The sequence below is a fragment of the Halteromyces radiatus genome, assembly GCF_025201355.1.
Source record: "Halteromyces radiatus strain CBS 162.75 chromosome Unknown BX664scaffold_4, whole genome shotgun sequence".
In the NCBI taxonomy this organism is placed as follows: Eukaryota; Fungi; Mucoromycota; class Mucoromycetes; order Mucorales; family Cunninghamellaceae; genus Halteromyces; species Halteromyces radiatus.
In genome coordinates, this window is record NW_026251690.1 from 1557927 (window position 1) to 1581576 (window position 23650).

The following is a 23650-nucleotide window of genomic DNA, read 5'->3' on the forward strand; positions in this document are numbered from 1 at the left end:
TTAAGCAGTAACAGTTTCCTTGGATTCGCCCTTAATCATACGATCAAATACAGGAATTAATTGTTGAGCCACGGTGAAACTGAAGATCAATTTGGGACCAACCTAAAAAAAGAAAAAAAAAAAGAGTCATTAGATACATCCTCCCTATTATTATAGCTATTATTTTTTTTTGATTTCTACTTACCACCAAGATCTTGGGAGTCAAACCTTTGAAGAAACCACCAAAACCTTCTTGCTTGATCAAGTTCTTGATAATGTTGATACCAGATTCGGGATTATCAAAGTTTCTGTTTTGAATACGAGTCTTGACAACATCAAGAGGAGCAGCCACAGTGATGGAAGCAACGGCACCACCAATAGAAGCACAAAAGTTTTGGAAGAAGGAAGCAGTATTATAGTTATCCAAACCAAACAAGTATTCCTTGACAAAAGCCGAACCACCAAACAAAGCAAAGGAGCCAGGAGCATTACGAGCAGCAGTCCATCCAGCACCACGATACAATCCCATACCTTCATCACGTACAATAGCTAAAAATCCACGACCACGGAATGCTTCAGGATTCGTTTGACGTTTAATCTTTAACACATCCAAAGGTAACAAAGCAATTTCACCAATGCCTACCAAACTGCCTGCAGTTGCATGCATCATCGTCTTACCAGTCTTTTCACCAAAACCGGAAATGAACAAGTTCTTGTGATGCTTATCCAAATAATCACGAACAAAAGGTTGACCACCAAATTTGTATACACGTTGAGCTACCTTGTATCCAGCTGCAAATCCAAGACCAGGGAATAACGACGCATACTTTTGTAAAAAGGCCTTGTTAGCAGCATCCTAATCATTTAATAATAATAATAATAATAAAAGGGAAGGTGAGTCATTTTTTTTCTTGTTTTATCTTCAGAAACATAGGAGTTGATGGATAGAATATATTAATCAATAGTATGAGGGATATAATTGAGGTCTTTTTTTTTCATACCTTGAAAATAACAACATCCATAGCAGCCTTGTTTTGAGCAAAAGTATTACCAGGTAAGAATACCTAATCAAAGATCCAACAAAAAAAAAAAGATTGTCAATATATTATAAATTTTAAAACTGATTATATTCCGGTATCATTCCTTTCATTTTAATTTTACCTTGGTTTGATTACTCATAAGACGTTTGGCAACAGTATCAACAGGATGGAAAATAAGTAATTCCAAAATACCAGAACTTCCACTACCAAGAAAACGAGCAGTACCTGATTCAGATTTACCAGAAGCAATAGGTGGAGACATTGGTATGAATTTATAAAAAGTGAAAGAAAAGTGAAAGAAAAAAAAAACAAATGCCCTGGGTCGAATTCCTAAAATGAGTCGATAAAAAAAAAAATTTTGCATCGGGAAACGAATTCTCTGATTTGACTCTTTTCAATTGAAAAGATGGGGAAGATCATGTCATTCAAACTTAGGAAATCTTTTTATATATAGATGATGATTAATATAAAGATTGAATTTCTTATATATATATTATATATTATATATTTATATGAAAGAAAAACAATAAGATGATTTTCAGGTTTTTTGTTTTCACTGATTACTATGACTCACCCCAGGACTCTTTTCTTTTACACTCTTTTGATCGTATTGAAGCACCGCATATCTCTCGTTACACAATTTGCTTCTTTGTCAAATGATCGATGACCCATCTTCCTTTTCCATGTCACTGGTATTAAGAAGAATGAAACCCAATATCCAAACTAAATGGAATCCTCCTAGATAAAAATTAATGGATAAAAAGTCATCAGAATTTTGTATGTTCAGTCATTTACCTAACTTATTCAAAAAAAAAAAAAAGATCATCATCTTATTCAATTGGACCGAACATAGAAGAAATCATTCTCTTACATTTGTCTTATACCTTCCAATTTATAAAGTAAATTAAAGAATAAAAGTCAATTCAATCATTCCTCATCGAATAATGATCATCATCCAATAAGATTATTGCCATTGGATTCCTCTCAAAAAAAAAAAAAATAGCTTAATATCATCTAATGTTCATTTTATCGTTTATCCTACCACGTACCAAAAGTATTTCTTCATTTTTTCGAAAAATTGCCTGATGTACCCTCGACGATTTATTTTTACAGCTAAAATTTGGCTGAGGAATTTGAAAATTTTGGCTGTAAAATCCAAAAAAAAAAAAAAAAAAAAATCGATCACTCTGCATTGAAGCAGAAGAAGTACTCTTTGTTTTTACTTTTCTCACTCAAAACCAATCATCATCACTCCTCAATTTAAACAGTATATAAAACAAACCATTTTCCTTCAATTTACTTTATGTCATTTATATATTTGAGTTTATAGAGTAAATTGAAAAGAGTAGTATCATCATAATTGGCATGCTATTTTCAAGAGATGAATCACGTTTCATACCAGCTTGGAAGAGGATTGATGATCTTCATGATAAAGCTGTACCATCACACTCGATCACCCATCATTTCATCAATCCCATCAATTTCCAATTCTACCTTTCAACTGCCCATTCTATATATTAAAAACATATTATTTTTTTTATTCATTAAAAAAGGTAAGAGAAATAAACTATCTAGTCTAAAGGCGAGATTTGGGAACAACCATAGAGTTGAGTCGTTTGGTAATAATAGTTTCAGCATCAACTACAATACGAGAGACCAATTCTTGACAGGTAGGAATATCGTTGATGAGACCCATGACTTGACCAGCTGTCCATACACCGTATTCAGGATCACCAGTAGTATATACATTTCGTCCACGAGCTCCAGAAACCAAATCTTTAACATCTTCAAACTTGACATTGGGGTTTTGTTCACGTTTGTTAACTTCGATGGCTACCTTGTTTTTAAAGATACGAGAGGTATTACGGAAAGGACGAAAAACCAATTGTGTCTGATGTTCATCAGCAGCAACAATAGATTCCTTGATTTTTTGATGAATAGGTGATTCAACTGTACACATAAATCGAGTACCCATATTAATACCTATATTTAAAGAGAGACAAGTTAAATTAAGTTGATATCCATTGACTTTTTTTTTTTAATAATTACCAGCAGCACCCATGGCTAAAGCACCAGCTAAACCAACACCATCACCAAAACCACCAGAAGCAATGTAAGGAATCTTCAATGTATTGAAAGATTTAGCAAGTAAGATCAACCCACCAATATCATTTTCACCAGGATGACCAGCACATTCAAAACCATCCATGGAAATAATATCTACACCAAGCTTTTGAGCACTTAATGCATGTCTTACAGAGACACATTTATGTAAAACCACAATACCAGCTTCCTTGAATTTTTTGATATACTTGCCAGCTATAAATGTAAAAGAAAAAAAATATATCAATGATCGTTGTACGAATGACCTTCCGATTTGGACATGCATATACCCATTCGCACGTGAATTTTCTCTTTTCTTTTTTTTTTTTTTTTTGCCCAAGTAACTGAAAATTGTTTTTTTCACTTACGGTTATTTCCAGCAGTTTCAACCACTTTAATACCTTCATCGACAATAACTTGAGCATATTCATCATAAGGAGGAGGAGTCATGGCTGGTAAGAATGTAAGATTGACACCAAATGGTTTATTGGTCATAGTACGACAACGACGGATTTCAGCACGTAAAGCTTCAGGAGTAGGTTGAGTCAATGCAGTTAAAAGTCCAAGACCACCAGCATTGGAAACAGCAGATGCTAGTTCAGCAACACCTACCCATTGCATACCACCCTTAATAGTAAACAAAAAAAAAACGATTCAATATATATATTATATATGTATAGAAATAAGAGAGTTCAAACTTCAACATAAGACTGTTATTTTTTTTTCTTTTGTTTAACTGTACCTGGACAATAGGATGTTCAATACCAACAAGTTCAGTCAATTTAGTTTTAAGTACCATGTTAATATAATATAATATAATGAAAGAAGGAGAAGAAGAAGGATAAAAAAAAAAAAAGAAGGGGAAGAAGAATGGCAGAGTGGTGTTTTAAATGCGGTAAAAAAGCAAAAGGTGATGAATAATGGGAAAAGGGACCATGTGAATTTGATCTCAGTCCTCTCACTCACAGTCTGTCAATCTCTCTGAGTGTGCGAAAAACAAAAAAAAAAAAAATGAATGACCCCACATTTTTTTAAAAAAAAAGAAACAAGAGACACGGCATTGATCAAATTGCCGCTTCCAAATGTAACTTTTATGTATTCATCCTATCACTCTTTTCTTTTCTTCCATTGTACTAATAATTCCTTCTTTTATATATGTATCTTGCTAGGGAAACAAAAATGACGAATATATATCAAAGATCCATATATAATATTAATATACGATCAACAAAACTGCATGTATATAATATATATATACGGCAATTTCATGGTTGCCGTTTGCCGTCTTCTTCTTTCTTTCCACCAAATTAAATAAAAATGCTCATGTAAACTTTTTTCCGTTCATATCCAACCTTCTTTTTTTTTTTTTTTTTGGTTCATATTCGTCAACCACAATACCAATTTCTAATCCTAAATTACTTTATTTCGTTTGTATATAAGGATAGGGTAAAATCTATTCAAGCGAACTAAATTAAACTATTCACTATTTCCTCCAGTATTGAGCCCATTTGTGTACAGTTTCCATGATTTGAGGGAATAATGCATTGACACTTTCTGATATAAGACCTTGGAAATAGGCAATCGCAGCTTCTTCTGATAAATCCAACCGGAACTTTTCTTGCACCTATACAAAAAAAAAAAAAAAAAAAAAAGTCAAATCACATATACATACTCTCTCTCTCTCTCTCTTTTATATATATTGTATCATTTATTACCTTGATCACAGCCTTGTCAGGTTCAATCTTAATATCAGGAATATTCGCATCTACCATCAGGGCAAACAAGTTGAGAATCAAGTTGGCATTACGGCGTAAAGTTGTGAATGCGGTGTAACAGAATTGGCGAAATTTGTTGTAATGAGGAGAATCTGCACCACCCATGGCTTCAATCATTTCCTTACATAATTTCATCGGTGGTGGGAATGGTTTTGGGTCGCGTCCAAGAATAAATCCAAAGTCTACATGGAAGAGATGACCATGTGGTGAAAGCAACAAGTTATCTAAATGGCGATCACCCACACCAAGCAAATATGTAATGACACAATATCCAGCACAACTTCGAATATAAGTTTCCATGACACTGCTGTCGATACCGTAAATGCCATTTGCACTAGAATCAGGATGATGTAATCGGAAGTAACTAAGGACATTGTTTTGATGTTCATCCAATACAGCTGCTAGTGATTTCGAGGGTATAAATTGCATCAAACCATGTTCCGGTCCAGTAGCAAGCACTTTATATGGTGTTAGTCGAAGATCCAAGTTTTCTTTTCGTAAAAGTTTGTCCATTAATGTAATGATTTGAATCACCAATTGATCTTGTCGTAAATCATCACCAGTCTTGAATATGACCTAATTTATGCAAAAATAAAAATAAAAAAAAAAAGGTATTAATATCAGTATTTGATCATTACTTTTCAATCTGATATTACTTACAGGGTATTCACTTCCATCATCACATGTAAATATTAATCGCAAAGGTTGTAGATTGCTGTTAAATATATTGGATTTGTCAGGAAGTATGCCACAAACAATCTTAGTCGGATCAAGAGGTAATGGTATAGAATGGAATGTACTTCTTTGATCAGCTATCACAGCACGTAATTTTTCCACCTGTCCAGAAAGAAAATATTAATTAATTTCATTATCTCTTTTTCCCATTTCATATTCAATTACCTTTTTCGATCGCACATCTTTCATGTCTCGTATTTCCTTCGATAGACGTGATAAAGATTGTATTAATTCACCTTGTTGTCGTAATATATCACGTCGTTGATGTCCATGTGGTACCTTTAACAAGGATATTGTTTTTTTTTTTAAAAAAGAGAAAAAAGAAAGAGCATTTAGTACATGTTAATAGTTTCTTTTACTTTTGAATTCAATTACCTCTAATATTGCCTTAAAATAGTGATATGCCACTTTTGCATACATCTTTCCCACCACCTTGTCTTCACATTCTACCATGAGATACCAATGAAAGTAATTTCCAAGAATTGGATTTTGAGTAGCACGATCAATCAAGAATTGAACTAGAGAAGAATCATAAGAGTTGGCATCTTTTTCATTGAAATGTTCAAATTTGAGAGCTTGTACTAATTGTAATAGATATAATAATAAATCCTAATAATAGTAATAAAAATAGTATTAAAAGGTAAGTCAATCAATATATATATATATATATATATATATAATTATTCTTTACATCATCATCTGCTTTTCGAAGTTGATTCACTGCGTAAGATCGAACTGCTCGATTTTCAAATTCCTTGCCAAGAAGTTCCAAAGCATCATCCACATCAATATCAGCCCACATTGGTAATATATCCACAGCTTGCCTTACTTCTGTAGCGTCGATCCACACAACACATTTCAAAAATTTGGTCAACGCCTTATTAAAAAAAAAAGGTATTAGTAACCAGAAAAAGATCAACTAGATTGAAATGACTTTACCCGTTTATCTTTTGTAAGGTTGAATCGGAATTTCCATACCAGATCCTTTTCTTCAGCAGTAAGTGTTTGAGTTGGAGGGTATGCCATGATTGACTATGTAAATTAAAAAGAAAAAAATCATTATTGTTGAGTACATCTTTTTTTTTTCTTTTTTTTTTTTCTTTATTGTCTATTTACGTTTAATTCATCTCTGATTTTGGGATTAGGTTTCAAATCTCGATCGAGTGGTCCATTGCGATGACTACGTACAAGTCGACGATGTTTTGCTTCCACAGGATTATCACGAAGAATATCAGGATCAGAAATTACCGAGTAATGTGCTATATTGAATTCTGTTGGATGTTGAGATAACCGTCGTGCATCTGTATTAATATTATCACTAGTATACATTGGTTGATTCATAGCATTTGCAATAGCAGCATTAGTTTGTTGAGTAGGTTGTACGTTGGTATCAAGTGTAAGATTCATTGTTGAATCGATAAGTTTGTATTCCTATTCACAATTAAAAAGAATTGAGTTAATATATGTTGTTTTTATATCGATTTATTCTTGTCGTACCATATCACCATAAACAACAGGGAAATCAAATTTTGGCAGTTCAATATAGAGAGATAGATTGGTAGATGTTTGTGATACTTTCTAATAATAATAATAAAAGGTAATTTAGGATCAGTGATTTTGTTGGAGAGAATAACTTTTTTTTTTTTTTGGTTTTACCGTGTGAATCTGTTCGATTTGCCTAAATGCCAACTTATCTAACCATTCTACGTGTTGAATATCACCACAATCGTATCGTTTCACTAACTAGAAAAAAAAAATAAAATAAAATCCAATTGATCTAGAGGGCAGTTGATTAGTATATAAATTTACCTTTTCCAATTTATCCATTTCGTCTGTTGTTTGAACTTTACTTGGTGTTGTTGTATTTGCTCTACCATCGGCTTCTTTTTCTGACCATAGATATAATTTATGTTTCCCCTTTCGTAACGTACTAAAAATATAAGTTTTGTTTGAATTAATTTAGTTTTTTTCTAGTGGTTTAATATTTCCATTCTTTTCTTACCTATGTTTTCCAAATAATCTCATTGTTGTGCCACCAATAGGAACTAGTTTTCGAGGTCCTAAAGTACTCCAAACAGTGATAGCGAATTGAGCGGAAGCAGGTAGATCGCAATATTTCATAGGTAAAGTAAGCCATTCATTCCAACTATATATATAAAAGAAAAATAAAACAAGAGTTGAATATTTCTAAATTATTTTAGTTTCACACTTTTTTTATATTTCACTTACGTCCTATGATTTTTGAATGACTTGTAACTAGTACGTATTGGTAATGTCAATGGTTTGTTATCTCCAAATAGTTGCACTGTAACATAGTAATCAGGATACTCTCTATAAAAAAAATAAAAAAATTAAAAAAAAGAAATAAGATGGTTAATAAAAAAAAGTGAAAAGTTTCAAAAGTCAAAGTTATACGTTTGCTGTTGTTTTAGTGTTCGGTGTTGAAGTGAACCTTCCAAAGTTGAACTATTAAACAACAAAAAAAAAATATCAGATGAGTTGAAGAATATTTAAAGTACTCAAACTTACATTTTGATAGAAACAGGGATTTCAACATCTTTTGTCAAACAATAGGAAAAGTCCATGACGAATAAAACATATAAGAACGGAAAGAAAAGAAAAAGAAAAAAGCAATATGATAACCAAGCAAGAAAAATTCTGATCGGGAAGTGAATTGCATTTTTCGTAGGTCAACTGTTTTTTTTTTTTTTTCTTTCTGTCACAGCAAATTTATTTTTTTTTTTTTCTTTTACTTCGCACTTTTCTTTTGATACATTTTTCTTTTGTTTGCGCAATCGAAAAGATCCTTATCTTTGTACTTTTTATTGCAACTTGCATATTATCACATCTCACTCTATACTCAGTATACTTCTTCACAACAACAACAACAACGTATCAAACTATTACTGTAAAACATGGGACGACGAAAACAATTTTTGGACGAAGACGATGATTCCTCTAATGACGAAGAAGGTCGTATCAGTTTTGATGTTACTGATCAAGATTTAGAAGATGAAGCTTTAGGTTTTACTGGATTTCAGCAAGCTCGCAACAAGAAAAGACAAAAACGTTTCGCAGATGATCTTGGAGATGACGACGAAGACGAGGATATGAGTGACCGTCGAGGTTTAGGTGGATCTAGCATAGCAACAACAGCAACAAGTTTTTTACCAGCAAAGAAGAAAGATCCTTCCAAAGATCGAGTCAAAACACAAGACAAAGGAAAACCATCATCGCCACGACAACGAGGATCGGCTTCGCCTTCACCTGGTCCTGGATTTGCGGCATTCACTAAACACACTACTGGATTCGGACAAAAGATGCTGGAGAAGATGGGTTGGACGGCAGGCAAAGGATTAGGTGCTGGTGGTGAAGGTATGGTGAATCCTGTGGAAACAAAACAACGACCAAAAGGTATGGGGATGGGCTTCCGTGGATTCCAAGAACGAACAGAGCAAACTAAATTGGAAGCGATGGAAACTTCAGAAGAAGAAGAAGAGGAAGAAGAACAAGATGAAATAGCGGCACCAAGACAAGCATGGAAACGAAAAGATAAAATACCTCAAGAACAAACAATACCTTCTGTAAAATCTCGAAAGGCGAAAAAGGTGACATATCAAACAGCTAATGATATTTTGGCCGATGTACAACAATCAATGCAACAACAACCACAGAAGGTGATCGATATGACAGGACCCAGTATTCGAGAAATCTCCATTTCAGATATTAGACGTACCGATTCGCCAACATTAATGGAAACTACCACTCGCTTACCTGAATTACGACACAATCTACGTCTTATTGTTGATCTTTCACGAGGTGATTTGGAAAACCTATCAAGGGAAAAACAAAATACGGCATTCCGACTCAAGGCTATGGAGGAAGAATTGGATGTGATACAACAACGACACAAGGTGGATGAAGAACGATTAGATAAGATTCAACAAGTCAAGGCTATTGGGTTACAATTACAACAGATTTCTCGGGATGCTCTAGCCAATGGTATGTATGAAAGCGCAAATATGACAACATTATTTGGAGAGCCTTTTGAACAATTGAAAACAAAATATATGGATCAAGTGGTACATATGCGATTGGATGCGATGGTGGTGGCAGTTTGGGCACCAATTATGAAATACAGGTGTGTTCATTGGAATGTATTAGAAAATCCACTCTTGGGTTTGGATGATATCAAACGATGGCGACCTTTACTATTATGCAACGATGATATGGAAAAAAAGAAATCATCAAGACGGCGACATACCAAACAAAACGATATTTCTTTAGAGGCGACTCCTTTTGAAACCATGATGAATACTATTTGGCTCAACAAAGTTCGCAGTGCAATCAAGTAAGTGATTTTGTTATATATTACATATGATGTAACTCATTTTTATTTTTTATTTTTTATCTTTTTTTTTTTTTTAGCAATTCATGGCAGGTACGTGAACCAGATGCAGTGATACAACTATTGGAAGCATGGCAACCTGTTTTACCTCGATTCATCTTTGAAAATATCATTTATCAATTGGTATTACCAAAATTAACAAGAGCAGTGGCTGATTGGGATCCTCGTAACGATGAACAGCTAGTACATACTTGGATTCATCCATGGTTACCAGTACTTCAAGCATGGCGATTGGCGGACATTTGCACCACTATTAGACACAAACTCTCAGTGATCTTACGACAATGGCATCCGTCTGATGAATCAGCACTAGAGGTGGTGGGACGATGGAACGATGTATGGACTCGTCAACAAATGGATCATTTCCTTCAAAAGAATGTATTACCAAAACTAATTCAAGTGTTACGACGTGAATTTGTTGTCAATCCTCGGGATCAACAATTGGAACCTTTGGCTTGGTGTTTAGCATGGAACGGTATCTTATCCGATCAGGTATTTGGTGAATTATTAGACAATGAGATATTCCCACAATGGCTCCGAGTATTATACAAATGGCTTACGATGGATCCTAATCATGTGAATTATGATGAAATCAAAGAATGGTATATGTGGTGGAAACAAGTATTTACTTCTTTGGGTATTGCTGATCATCCTGTACTATTGAAATGGACTAGACGAGCCTTGGAAATGATGAATGCTGCATCTAGTGGTGAATCTATTGAAGCTCCTTAGTTTAGATATTTTTTATTTTATCTTGAATAAAACTTTACTTTTTTTTTAAACTATTAATCTACCATAGTTTATAGTTGAAGAGTGATATTTTTTTTTCTTTTAGGTATATCCCAAATTGGGCATGAGGGTTTGATCTCCGGTGGTAAAGATGTGTCATGCATTCTCAAAAAAAATTCATTGATCATCTTTTAAATCATCATATAAAATTCTCAAACATTATTTCTTGTTATCTATTTCTAAAACCTTAGTATTAAAATATATATGGGGAGTATGATGTTAACTCAATACCCTTTCCGTTTTTCTGAAGACGAAAATTTTTTTTTTCTTTGACCTAAATCTTTCTCAGTCCACTCAAGTGAGCACTTGTGGTCCCAAGTGACAATTTACCGGCGAATGAAATGTTTGCCCTCTCTCCCGATTTTGACTGTCAAAAAAAAAAAGCCTTCTTTTTTTTTTCTTATTAAAGCGCACAATAGAATTTTTTTTTCTTTTTCCTGTATATTTTCTTTTTTTACCACTTGTTTCTACTTTACCCACCCACTTTATTTGATCTTTCAAAACTTTTCTTGGTTGAAAAAAAACTCAAAAGTGTTTTTTACAAGATATCAAAGCTAAATAAAAAGGCTCACTGTTTATTTTTTTTGGTGACAAGAATCATATTTGTGTCCTTCTTTTGATCCATATCTTTACTGTCTCTCTCTTTCTCTTTCTTGAGCAACTCCCTTTATTATGGGCGGGTAAGTAAACAATGATATTGATCAAACAAAAAGTGTTCATGTCTAATCTTTTTCTTTTTTTCTTTTCTTTATTCTAGCGTGACAATAGCTCCTCAACTCGCGAAGAACGACAACGACTCTTTTTTGGCTGCTTTTAACGCGAACACAACTCAACTCGAAAATACTAATTCTACAATGGATGACCTATTATCTTCTACTCATGGCTGGCCAATGGAAGACTTGACTGGTGAAGTCCATGATCTTATGTTAAGGTAAAAAAAGAAAAAAAAAAAGGAAAGAAATATAAATAGACTGATCATTCTTTTTTTAAAAAAAATTAGGGAATCTATGACTTGGTTACCATGGATGGATAATAATGATACCTTTCACACTACTAGTACTGCTGCTACTACTACTACAAATAGTAAAAATCAATCATCTTTGGAAGGCTTTGATTCTCAATTATTGGCTCAAACTTTACAACTGGATGGTTTATTTGGTCAAGAATTGAACTTTGATCAATTTGATGAAACTACTTCTTCGTTATTCTATGATGAAATGACTTATGGTAAGTGAACTTTTATTTGAATCCAACTTGTTGGTATAAGCTTCTAATATATATTATGTTTAGATCCATCTCCTGTTACCACTCCACTTCCTACACCAAGCGAAGATCATTCACAAGAAGACTCGGAAGAAATAATGTCTGGCAATACCGCTATAGTAGATACTGCTTCTACTATTACTACTCCTAAACCTACTGCTACAAACTTACCATCATTAGAGTTAGAACATATCATTGACAGTAATGATGAAAAAGATGATTCTGATGAAGAACAAGAACTCCAACAGGTTGATGATGATGATGATGATTCTTCCACTGATGATGACGATGATGATGATGATTCTGACGAAGAAGATGGTCCTGTATCTTTGTTGACAACAACTTATATGTATTTACCCAAGCGACAAGTGGAAGAAACCCTGCTAGGCAAAATTACTGAACATTTACAACCTGATAAGTTACCTGGGATTCTCTCTATTGTATCTTCTGGTGCGGATGATCAAAATGAAGGTGAAGTGGAAATCGATCTTTCTTGTTTGGTACGTGAACAATTGGTTAGAGTCATGTTATATGTGGATGCTTGTATTGCAGAACAACAAGGTGGACCTACTGTCAAGTTATCTGATTATATGATCAAGGAAACCAAGTCCAAAACGTCTACCATGGTACATAATCACAACATTGATGATGATGATGATGATGAAGATGATGATTGTATGGATTCTACAGCTGGACAAAAAAGGAAACGAAGACGAAGAAGTAGAAAAGAAAACAGCAAAACAGAAGAAGATGGTCCTATCTCTATGGCGGCCTTAACCAAAAAGACTAGATCAAGGAAAATGACAACTGTAGATACTTCTTTACCTGTAACAAAACCAACAACAAATGGAAATAGTAAACGAAATAAATCATCATCCTCAATCAAACGAAGAAGATCAAGGAAAAATCAACTACACCAACATGATCCCTCTGTTTCTGCTCCGGTCAATAGTAAACATGATCCTAACAGTATTGCATCCACTCGTCCAAAACGTCGTGCTGCTCTCCACAAGCGTCGTATGTTGGAAGAAATGTTACTGATGCCTTCTGATGATGAAGATGGTGCGGATGATCCAGCAGATCAACAAGTGATGATTACCTATGGTGAAGAACAAATGGATTTCCGGGTAGTTGATAACCAAACTATTGTACATCAACCTCAAGTATCAACAACACAAATGGTGGCTTCCAATGACTCTACTTTATTGGTCCAAGACGATGATGACGATGATGATGATGAAGAAATCGATATTATGTGATTTTTTTTGACATTATCCCTCCTCCTTTTTTGTTTACTTATTCCTTCTTCCATTCCTTTTTCATTTCTTATTTGCATACATTATTTTATTTTATTTTATTTTTTTTGTTCATTCTATTCATTGTTTTTCATATCATCCTTTATCATTTCATGTATCTTTTTTTTTATATATTTTCTTATTTTTGGATCCATTGTGATATAATATTTTCCCATATTCATCTATTTTATTTAAAAGCATCTTTTGTTTTTCAATAAAAAAAAAAGCATTTTCTTTTTCTTTTTGTTTTGTCATAGCAATTATCCAATAAGATTCAAGATCGATGCTCGGTCAATATGCATCTTCACGAAAAGCATGTTTTAAGGCCAGCAACCTTAAAATATACTTATTTCTGTGTTTCCCTTTTTTTTTTTTTTTTTTCTTGCTTTCTCTCTCTTCTTCTTTTCCCATAGATATAAATACAATGCCTCCTTTACATTTCATTGGAAGACGTTCTGCTGTTTATAGTACTCATGCCATGGTATCTAGCTCGTAAGTTAAATTGTTTTCTTTATCTTATATCTGATCATTTATCTATACCAATGGTACCTTGATATCATTTTTAGTCAACCTTCTGCCACTCAAGCTGGTATTGAAGTGCTTAAAAAAGGTGGAAACGCTGCTGTAAATGATATATATATATATTTGTATAGAAAAAAAAAGGTTGGATTTACATTTTAGTTTTATTTTGTATGATAGGATGCTGCTGTGGCTGTGGGTAAATATATGACTTTTAGAACCTGATGGAACATATGTATACGAGATAACTCACCTTTGTTTTTTTTCTTATGAAATAGCTGCTGCACTTGGTGTTACAGGTAGGGAAAAAAAATCAAGAGGGGAAAAGAAACAAGAAGAAAAAAGATAGCACAGAGACAATTAGACTCACTTTTTCAACGTCCATTTTTATCTGACGGTGATAGAACCTTCTTCTACTGGTATTGGTGGAGATGCTTTTTGTCTTTTCTATGATGCGAAAACCAAAACTGTCAAAGGACTCAATGGGTCTGGAAGGTAATATAAAATACATTAAATCATACAAATTGACCAAACTTTATATATATATATATATATATACTATAGAACACCTGCCAATTTGACACTTGATATTATTCGAAAAGAAGGCATTGAAGGTCAAGGTTTACCCAGTAAAAGTATTCATGCTGTTACTGTTCCTGGTGCTGCTGCAGCTTGGGCTGATTGTGTGGAATGGTTTGGATCAGGAAAATTGGATCTTGCCACTGTTCTAAAGCCAGCGATTGATTTAGCTGAAAATGGGTAAGGGGTATTTCCCTAAAAAAAAAAAAAAAAAAAAAAAAAAGTGAAATTCTCATCTATTCATTTATTTTTTCTTTTATGCATTAGTTTTCCTGTTGCTGAAGTATCTTCTCATCTTGTAAGTTATCCTTTCATTATCCTTTGTACTACTAAGGACTAATATCTCCAATGTTTACTTTATCTAGTGGAAAGCACAACAACAAGATTTGATCGACTTGAACCCTGGGCAGCAGATAGAATACCTTATAGATGGTCTACGTGCTCCAGATGAAGGTGATATTATGACACTTCCAACACTGGCAAAGTAAATAATGAAAAGCAAGGGGATCTATATTATGGTATACCAATCTTTTTAATTATTATTATTATTTATTGTTTAGATCGTATAAAGTACTCGCTCATCAAGGGAAAGCCGAATTTTATCAAGGATATATTGGTCAAGCCATTGTTGATGCTGTTCAAAATCGTGGAGGTGTATTGACAATGGAAGATTTGGCCATACATTCATCTCAACCAGTAGAACCCATTTCCATCGACTATCACGATCATACAGTATGGGAAATCCCTCCTAATGGTCAAGGCATTACTGCATTGATGGCTCTTGGTATTATTGAAGCTTTAGAAAAGAATGGTTCAGTCGATTTTACACAACTGGAACATAACTCGGCAGCTTATCTTCATGTGGTCATTGAAGCTTTACGTTTGGCTTTTGCAGATACCCGTTACTATGTTGGCGACCCTGATGTTGTTCATGTACCTATTCAAGAATTGTTAAGCAAGGTAATGTTGATTTGTACTAGTGATATAAATAATTATACTCATTCATATTATCATAGGAATATTTAGCAGAACGAGCAAAATTGATCGACTTGAAACATCGTAATGGAAACATTCAAAAAGGGTATCCTGAAAAAATGGGCAACACAGTTTACTTTTCAGTAGTGGATGAAGAAGGCAATGCTTGCAGTTTCATCGTAAGTCCAAAAAAAAAAAAAAGAGAGAGATCGAGCAGTTACTAACAAAACATCATTTTATTTATGATTGACTTAGAATTCAACATTTATGGCATTTGGTGTAAGATCAATCAATATCTCTTTCAATGATGATTATTTTCTAACTTTTGTTCTGTTTCTTCTTCTTCTTTTTTTTTTTATGGTAGTCAAACATTATCCCTGAATCATGTGGATTCCCTCTTCATAACCGTGGTTGCAACTTTGTATTGATAGAAGATCATCCAAATTGTATTGCTCCTAGCAAACGACCTTACCATACCATTATTCCATCGATGATTACCAAGAAGCAAGATAATGGAGATCATGAATTTGAAGCCTGTTTTGGAGGTAAATGCATCAACTCGATTGTTCAAAATGCACAAAAAACGATTCAACTTTTTTTTTTTTTTTTTTTTTTTTTGTGAATGGGAAACTCATAGTGATGGGTGCTTTTGCCCAACCTCAAGGTCAAGTTCAAGTGATTCTGAATATGCTGCGATACCTGCAAAACCCTCAACATTCTTTGGATCTGCCTCGTATCTGTGTAGCTCCTCCTGCACCTCAAGACAAAAACAAGAAACTGGATGCAAATGCCTACTCGTTCACCGATGTATCTCAATCAGTTGTTTATTTGGAAGATGGTATCACTACACAAGCTATTCAAGAACTGGAAACTATGGGTCATACTTGTATTCAATTGGTGGGTCATGCTCGATCCATGATGGGTCGTGGTCAGGTCATTCGTTCCAAATATGATCAACGTACAGGCAAACGTGTCTTGGTGGCTGGTTCGGATCCAAGGGGTGATGGTCATGCTGAAGGTTGGTGATTAGCAAAATAGTTTATATTAGTATTTAGTTTCGTTTTGTTGTTATTATTATGGTTATTCGAATAAAACGAACGGGCAGAAATGATTATGCCATTATGGTGAAAAATCACTTTGATTTCCTTTTTTGTTGTGTGTTGAAAAGTCAATGATATGAGCAGTCTCTATAATGATGATTACATGAATGGAATATAGAATAGATGATAATGATACATGATGACGAATGTATAGGAATAAATGGTTGATGATGGTTGCAATGACGAGGAATGATGGAGAAGGGAATGTATTGACTCTCTAAAGATCCAAACTAATTTCTCCACACTTTCAGTTTAGAAACTCAAAACCAATTATTTATGCATAACAAGATGACATTGAACAACAACGAGATAAATATATGAGGATACAAATTTTATTGTTTTTCATTCCCAACAAACACACAATAAAAAAAAATGATGATAGAAGATGACAAAAGAGAGAGACTATACTAATAAAGTGGGATAATATCAAATGGGTGATGATCAAACTAAATCTATTTCTTCTTGTTAGCTTCTTCTTCAGCCTTATCACGAGCACGCTTTTCACGGGCACCAAGAGTACGCTTTTCAGAGCGAGCATAACGGAGCTTCATGTAAGCATTGGTGGACTTTTCTTCAGCAGTGATGGCACGAGCTTCAGGAGCAGCAGCAACTTGTTGAACAGGGAAGAGAGCACCCTTGAATTGAACAGCAGAAGCAACTTCAGCAGCCTAATCATAAACAAATGGTTAGTCTCTTTTTTTTTTTTTTAATTACACATCCTTTCCTAACTTACTTCAGAATCACCCTTCTTGGGGCTACCAGCCTTACGAGGGAAGACAATAAGCTTAGCTTGGTAAGCCTTCAAACGTTGGACATTAAGTTCAAGGGATTCTTGAGATCTGTTACGACGACGGTGATCGACAGCAATACCAACAGTACGAGCATACTTGGGAGTAAGGCCAGCTTCCTATTTTCAATATATATGTATATTAAAAAAAAAGGTAAATAGGTTATATTGACCATCTATTTTATATATATATATATATACCTTGATTTCTTCGAGAGTGAAACCACGACCAGATCGCAACTTCATGTTATAACGAAGAGTAGGACAGCGGACAGCAGGACGAAGAAGACCATCAACAGGACGAGGAGCAACACGAGTAGCCTTTTGAACACGAGCAACTCTACGGGCCTTCTTGCGACCAGCTTGGTCAAACCAGGTCTTGACACGGCGTTGCCATTGCTTACGGAAATGCTGGTTGGGCAATTGATTGTTGTGCTTCAATACCATTTTCTATAATAATGAATTATATATGTATAAGAAATAAATAAAAAAAAAAGTAAGTTTCCTAATGATATTGTAAATTTATTGTTCGTTTATCATTGTTCGTTTATTTATGGTTCAACCATCACATGCACACTTTGTTGATTTCCAATTCAGCTTTATTTTCAATTTTTGTCGTTAATTCGTATCCTTTCCATTCATCCATCCATCCATCCATCCATTTGTTTATTCCTTTCTTTTAAAATTATTTTATGTTGTCATTTATTTCGTTCCTTTTCAATGTGCATATGATGGTGATCATGTTGATATTATAGTAGATACGTACGGATGATGACCACTAAAGTATAGGGAAAAAAAGAGAAAGAACACCAATGGCACCTAATTCCCAAATTGATTTTAAGAAAAAAAAAACTCCTACTCTTTTCCTCCCTCCCCTCCCTCACTCTTTTTTTTTGACCAAGAAATTGCGACCCGAAGGTTAAAAAAAAAAAAAAAAGAGGCTTGGGTTGATGATCATTGGAAAATGAGACGGCCTTTGAATTCATCCAATTTTTTTCACTTGCAAAAGCAAAAAGGCAACTGTACCGAGGAATATTGCCGAGTTGGTTGAATAAAAATTGTTTGATGATTTTTTTTTGTATTGAAATGAAATAACTTTTGGAAATAAATAAATAAAAAAAAAGAATCAGATGATGAATAAAACAAGAAAAAAAAAAAAAAAAAGAAAAAAAGACAATCAATAAAAGGAAGGACCCTACTCAATAGGACATATATAGGAAGTAGCGGGAAAGATTGGGTAACATGTCAGATTTTCTTTTTTCTTTTCTTTATGGATTTTCCCCATGGTACTGGTTTAGTGCCACCTAAATAATAATAATAATAAAAAGAAAGAGATTTTCTTACATTTCGTTTCTCACCGTTTCCTTTCTAAGATCTCCTAATGTACGTGATTACGTTTTACCAAATTGGTCATTTTCATTGATAAAACGATTGATAACTAAGAATTTGAAGGATTTTCATTGGCTGCATGTCTAATTTGATCCCAGTACCGGTCTATTTTTTTTCATCTGCCTTATCAGCTCAACAAATCTTTCTTCATTCTTTTTTTTTTTTTTCTTTTCTCCTTTTTTTTTTTTTTATTATTTTATTTTTTTTTTTACCCCAGTTTTTTTTTTTCTTTTTTTTTATTATTCTTGTTTATTTATCATCATGGATTTTTGTCAATCTGAACCTGATTTCACTAAAGTACCATTATATCAGCCTGATCATATTACTTTTTTAAATAAAGAGGACTCTCTTTTAAAAGGTACTGAACATCAACAACAACAACAACAACAATCGGTTAATCCTAATCCTACATCTTGGACACCACCTTCTTTTGATCTTCAAGATATGCTTGTTCATTATCGATCACAACCTGATCTTTTACAACTTATCCTGGAAAGCAAACTTCAAGAAGATAGACGACGTACCGAAGAAGCTCGATTAAAGGCAAAAGAATTGGATTTAATGTTATTACAACATCAACATCAATTTAACCAACAACAAGCATCATTTACAACTGCTTCTTTATTATCATCATCATCAGCATCATCAGCATCATCATCATCATCACCACAAACACAATCATCATCATCATCATCATCCGATCATCATCAACAATTACCTTCTTCTTTTATGAAAAGAAGAGATTCTTCCTTATTTAGTAGTACAGGAACTTCCGAGGATTTGGATGAAGTCATCTTTTTACAACAAATGGCAACTAGGTATCTATTAAAAAAAAAAAAAAAAAAAAAAAGTTGTATTAGTAAAACCTTACGATCAAACGATCTTGAATCTTGTCTATTGAACTCCGCTAACACTCACCCCTCTTTTTCCCGTTATTTCTTGGCAGTTTACCAGATAGCATTGATACCCATGAATCCATGTCTCCACCTTGTCCAATACCCGAGTTTTATAATAACAACAATGACAAGGATACAATACAACAACAACAACAACAACAACAACAAAAGCCTAGAAAAAGAAGAGAAATGCAAGCGATTACTAAATTAGTTGAAACACGAGAATATCCTTACCTTGATGGCCATTTTTGGAGAAATAACGGCAATACTATCCAGAAAAAAACGGGCAATAAAAGTGTTTATTTTAAATGTTCGAATAGTACAAAGGTAAAAAAAAAAAAAAAATGATCATTATAAAATATATAAATAGTGACACTCATTTTCATCATTTATAGGGTTGTCCTGTCAATAAAACGTCTACTTATTGTCAAGAAACAGGGGAATATATAATCAAGTATCGTGGCGAACATCTTCCAGAATGTGGCAAAGTACAACATATAGTAGAAGTTTAGAAATAGTTCCTTTTTTTTTTTTGTATATTATTATAGTTGATCAATAAATTCATTCATCCGTTTTTTTAAAACAACCCCAATCGAAAAAAAAAAGAAAGCTACAACCCCAAGTTGCCCAATCATCGATATTATTGGGCTGGAAGACTCATCGGCTTTGTGGTTGGCTGATTTATCTCTGACTACAAAAAAAAAAAAAAAACAAAAAAATCCCAATTTTTTTTTCTTTTTCTTCACTCATTCTTTTTTTGGACTTTTTAACTTTTTTTTTCACCTCCTCCCTTTTTGTCGTTCTTTCACTTATCTTTGTCCCTTTTCCTCTTTATTGTTTTGTCGAAAACTAACCTTCTTAGGTTTCTCACATTTACCTCAACTTCTCATCCGTTATGTTTGCCACTCTTGACTTGCCGTTACGTGGTAAGCTATCATCTACAACTCTTATAATTGTACTATTATAGGAACTAAGGAACGTTTTTTTTTATATATTAGATGACAATAGACACAAACGGCTTAAAGTAGGCAGAGCATGTCATCCTTGTCGTATGAAGAAAATCAAGGTACATCTTTTCTCTTTTTTTAAGAAAAAAAAACTAAACTCTTTTTTATTTTATCTTTTCTTTTTTTCTTTATAATAGTGTGATGGGAAACAACCATGTATGCAGGTATGTATAGTATTGATATTTGGACTTTTTAGTTACTGTGCAAATGGGTTACAATCACGGCATGTCAGGTGCTAACTCCTTTTTTTTTTTTTTTATGCATTGATCTCTTTGTGCTTTGACCTGTTTTTTTTTTTTTTTTTTTTTTACTACTTTTTTTTTTTGTCTCTTTGTTATCTCTCTCTCTCTCTCTTTATTTGGCCTATTAGTGCAAAGGTAAGACAAAAACAGAGTTAAAAAAAAAAAACCTTAAATATTAAAATATATCATATATTTCTTCTCCTTTTTTAGCTCGACGTAGAAAATGCATGTACATGAAGAATACGGATGCTACTTACATCAAATTGGATCCTGATGATACTTATCAACAAACCACTAATAATGACAATAATGGATTAACTGAATCGACAACAATCATCGAACAAGATCAATTATTTCAAATAGATCATCATGAACAATCTTGTACATATCCAACAAACGTCAATTACAATACTTTGGTTACTAGATCCGATAAGATGATGGAACAATTAACACAAGGATTAGTTCAATTAACTTTGCATCAAGATACTTCTCAATTGAAACAAGAAACATTAACTCCATGGCGAAATTATGGTGACTTTGTACGATGGACAACTGAACCACCTTTACCTCGACATTTCTCTGCATCATTGGAAATGCCATCTAGGGCTGTACAAGAACAACTGATTCAAACCTTCTTTACTCATTGTCATACTTTATTACCAACCATGTCAAAAGGCATGTTTTATGATCAATTGCATACAAAAGGTCCTTTGATTACCCCACTTTTACTCAATATGATTTATGCTCACGCCTCGGCTTATCAACATCAACAACCACCTCCACCACTTGGTATGCCACCGTCATCAACTTCTTTACCATCACTCAATATTGATAGCGACATGTTTTATCAACGAGCAAGACAATTATTGGATGGATTTTTGGATGAACCTAGGATTAGTACAGTGATCGCTCTATTATATATGGTATCTTATGAAGATAATACTCAATATCAAATTCAACATAATGGACAACGACGACCAGGACGAACAAGTCGAGCTTGGATGTATAGTGGTATGGCTATTCGCATGTGTTTGGAATTAGGATTACATACTTCTCATTACAGTAGTCAAATGTCACAGTTCGATATTGAACTACGCAAACGGGTACTTTGGACATGTTATGTCATGGACAAGTTGGAAAGTTGTACTATGGAACGACCTTGGATGTTACGATCTCAAGATATTACATTGGACTTACCGACACCATTACCAGAAGATGATCAACAAGAACGTAACATTTTGGATGGATTTGCTCAGCTATGTCGACTGATGATGTTAGTGGAAAAAGTTCTTTCATTCTTTACCTACGAAAATAGAACAAGCGATGGAGATTGGACAACAAAAGAAGAAGCTCAAGTACTCTACTTTTTGGATCAATTGATGCAATGGCGATCACTTTTACCTGAAGAATTTCAATGGCATCCATCAGACGGTTTACGACTTCCTACATCGTTCATTGTTACCAACTTACATCTACTCTCTTATGATTTAGAACTGTCTTTGGTATTGTGTTGTCGGTTTCAGATGGAACAATTACAATATTGTGAACGACGTCGATCTTTGGCCAATACAATCACTCGTATTGTTACTCTCACGGTACAATACCCTCATTTGATGTATACTTCTGCAATCTCTGGCTTTTCTGGGATTTTTGCCGCTTTGGTGCATGCTAGTGATGTCGATCATGCAAGATTGGAGGTAGCAAAGGATGCCAAACAACAATTCAGATTGACTTTGGAAACCATTCGTGGATTAGTGGACAAGATACCTATGCGCGACGTACGACAATTTGTAGGACTGATTGATACTTTCTTACGACCATCAAACGATCCATCATCATCAACAACACCATCATTATCTCCTGCCTTTTCATATGCAATGAACGGTTTATATCACATCAACTCAATACCACCTACTGGCAATCATACAACTATTAACGATGACCATAAGAAGCAATCCACTTTGGAACAAGATAAAATGATGCAACGTATGTTAGGAACACAGGACATATACGAAGCACAACTTATGGCCAAAACATTAACGACATTACAACATCATCATCATCACCATCAACATCGTCGTGCAGCATTTCCAACACCATTCACTACACCCTCTCCTCCACCATCCAATCATACAGAAAATAATACGATTCTCTTGGAAGAACAACAACAACGACAAAAATTATACCCAGTAGTTTCATCCTCATCATCCACATCGACAGCATCATCATCACCATCTGCAGGTAATGCGACTATTCGACCAGGGACAAATCTATTTGCATTTTCATCTCAAGCAGCAGAAGCAGCAGCGGCAGCAGCGGCAGCGGCAGTGGGAGCTGTTGGACCTCCTGTGACGAATTATCAACAACAAACATCACAACAACATATGAGTATGACTATTCCAACAGGTGATGGACCAATCAAAAGTATTGAACCGGCAGATTATACGTTTGAACTTATTTCTGTGGATGATGAATGGGCGAAATCTCTGATATATTAAATCATTTTGTTTTCTCACTCTCATTGTACATTATTTTATTATTATTATAGTATCATTTTAGTTTAGATTCATTTCACCTTTTTTTTTTATATTACTAATATTATTATTATTACCATCCTTATTATTACTGTTATTACTATTGTAGCATCCCATCATTCACCATCATACTCACCACTCTATTTTTACAAAAACACAATAAAGATCATCCTTTCATCAACCTGTTTGTGTTATATCACGAATTCTTTTTTTTTTTTTTTTTTAGATTGGTAAA

General features: G+C 33.9%; 10 protein-coding genes across 10 annotated transcripts; 5 read left to right on the top strand and 5 right to left on the bottom strand.

The window, feature by feature from the left end:
* BX664DRAFT_262864 (mitochondrial carrier domain-containing protein) lies at positions 1-1281 on the bottom strand (the record flags this gene model as incomplete). The annotated part of the gene is made up of 4 exons (XM_051540741.1): positions 1-102; positions 185-835; positions 981-1043; positions 1141-1281. 4 exons carry the CDS (start codon positions 1279-1281, stop codon positions 1-3), a joined length of 957 nt encoding a protein of 318 aa, XP_051400112.1.
* A 1248-nt stretch (positions 1282-2529) lies between these two features.
* Positions 2530-3981, bottom strand: BX664DRAFT_358838 (2-nitropropane dioxygenase). The gene is made up of 4 exons (XM_051548060.1): positions 3865-3981; positions 3491-3749; positions 3069-3338; positions 2530-3002 (listed from the first exon to the last, which is right to left on the bottom strand). The coding sequence occupies exons 1-4, from the start codon at positions 3919-3921 to the stop codon at positions 2596-2598; spliced, it is 993 nt and encodes a 330-aa protein (XP_051400113.1). The 5' UTR covers positions 3922-3981; the 3' UTR covers positions 2530-2595.
* A 624-nt stretch (positions 3982-4605) lies between these two features.
* BX664DRAFT_365403 (kinase-like domain-containing protein) lies at positions 4606-7509 on the bottom strand (the record flags this gene model as incomplete). The annotated part of the gene is made up of 11 exons (XM_051548471.1): positions 4606-4746; positions 4838-5473; positions 5558-5734; positions 5798-5911; positions 6008-6241; positions 6324-6509; positions 6572-6664; positions 6749-7063; positions 7130-7210; positions 7289-7375; positions 7483-7509. 11 exons carry the CDS (start codon positions 7507-7509, stop codon positions 4606-4608), a joined length of 2091 nt encoding a protein of 696 aa, XP_051400114.1.
* Positions 7510-7544: 35 nt separating this feature from the next.
* Positions 7545-8329, bottom strand: BX664DRAFT_130662 (C2 domain-containing protein). Its single transcript, XM_051539805.1, has 4 exons — positions 8162-8329; positions 8048-8098; positions 7862-7963; positions 7545-7778 (listed from the first exon to the last, which is right to left on the bottom strand). Exons 1-4 carry the CDS (start codon positions 8215-8217, stop codon positions 7631-7633), a joined length of 357 nt encoding a protein of 118 aa, XP_051400115.1. The 5' UTR covers positions 8218-8329; the 3' UTR covers positions 7545-7630.
* Positions 8330-8742: 413 nt separating this feature from the next.
* On the top strand, positions 8743-10772 carry BX664DRAFT_263997 (GC-rich sequence DNA-binding factor-like protein-domain-containing protein; the record flags this gene model as incomplete). The annotated part of the gene is made up of 2 exons (XM_051540797.1): positions 8743-9983; positions 10061-10772. 2 exons carry the CDS (start codon positions 8743-8745, stop codon positions 10770-10772), a joined length of 1953 nt encoding a protein of 650 aa, XP_051400116.1.
* Positions 10773-11289: 517 nt separating this feature from the next.
* Positions 11290-13437, top strand: BX664DRAFT_332606 (uncharacterized protein). The gene is made up of 4 exons (XM_051545355.1): positions 11290-11509; positions 11587-11760; positions 11830-12056; positions 12120-13437. The coding sequence occupies exons 1-4, from the start codon at positions 11502-11504 to the stop codon at positions 13349-13351; spliced, it is 1641 nt and encodes a 546-aa protein (XP_051400117.1). The 5' UTR covers positions 11290-11501; the 3' UTR covers positions 13352-13437.
* Positions 13438-13785: 348 nt separating this feature from the next.
* On the top strand, positions 13786-16592 carry BX664DRAFT_332608 (gamma-glutamyltranspeptidase). The gene is made up of 13 exons (XM_051545356.1): positions 13786-13879; positions 13954-14011; positions 14087-14105; positions 14185-14205; positions 14311-14401; positions 14471-14665; positions 14753-14783; positions 14851-14969; positions 15046-15445; positions 15502-15639; positions 15716-15739; positions 15825-16005; positions 16098-16592. Exons 1-13 carry the CDS (start codon positions 13812-13814, stop codon positions 16484-16486), a joined length of 1734 nt encoding a protein of 577 aa, XP_051400118.1. The 5' UTR covers positions 13786-13811; the 3' UTR covers positions 16487-16592.
* A 282-nt stretch (positions 16593-16874) lies between these two features.
* Positions 16875-18284, bottom strand: BX664DRAFT_332610 (ribosomal protein L13e). Its single transcript, XM_051545357.1, has 4 exons — positions 18114-18284; positions 17549-17797; positions 17294-17467; positions 16875-17228 (listed from the first exon to the last, which is right to left on the bottom strand). Exons 2-4 carry the CDS (start codon positions 17792-17794, stop codon positions 17013-17015), a joined length of 636 nt encoding a protein of 211 aa, XP_051400119.1. The 5' UTR covers positions 17795-17797; positions 18114-18284; the 3' UTR covers positions 16875-17012.
* A 653-nt stretch (positions 18285-18937) lies between these two features.
* Positions 18938-20341, top strand: BX664DRAFT_332613 (uncharacterized protein). The gene is made up of 3 exons (XM_051545358.1): positions 18938-19554; positions 19683-19959; positions 20028-20341. The coding sequence occupies exons 1-3, from the start codon at positions 18998-19000 to the stop codon at positions 20142-20144; spliced, it is 951 nt and encodes a 316-aa protein (XP_051400120.1). The 5' UTR covers positions 18938-18997; the 3' UTR covers positions 20145-20341.
* On the top strand, positions 20328-23600 carry BX664DRAFT_332617 (fungal-specific transcription factor domain-containing protein). The gene is made up of 5 exons (XM_051545359.1): positions 20328-20558; positions 20631-20698; positions 20777-20802; positions 20841-20846; positions 21090-23600. Exons 1-5 carry the CDS (start codon positions 20528-20530, stop codon positions 23377-23379), a joined length of 2421 nt encoding a protein of 806 aa, XP_051400121.1. The 5' UTR covers positions 20328-20527; the 3' UTR covers positions 23380-23600.
* The last annotated feature ends 50 nt before the right edge of the window (positions 23601-23650 follow it).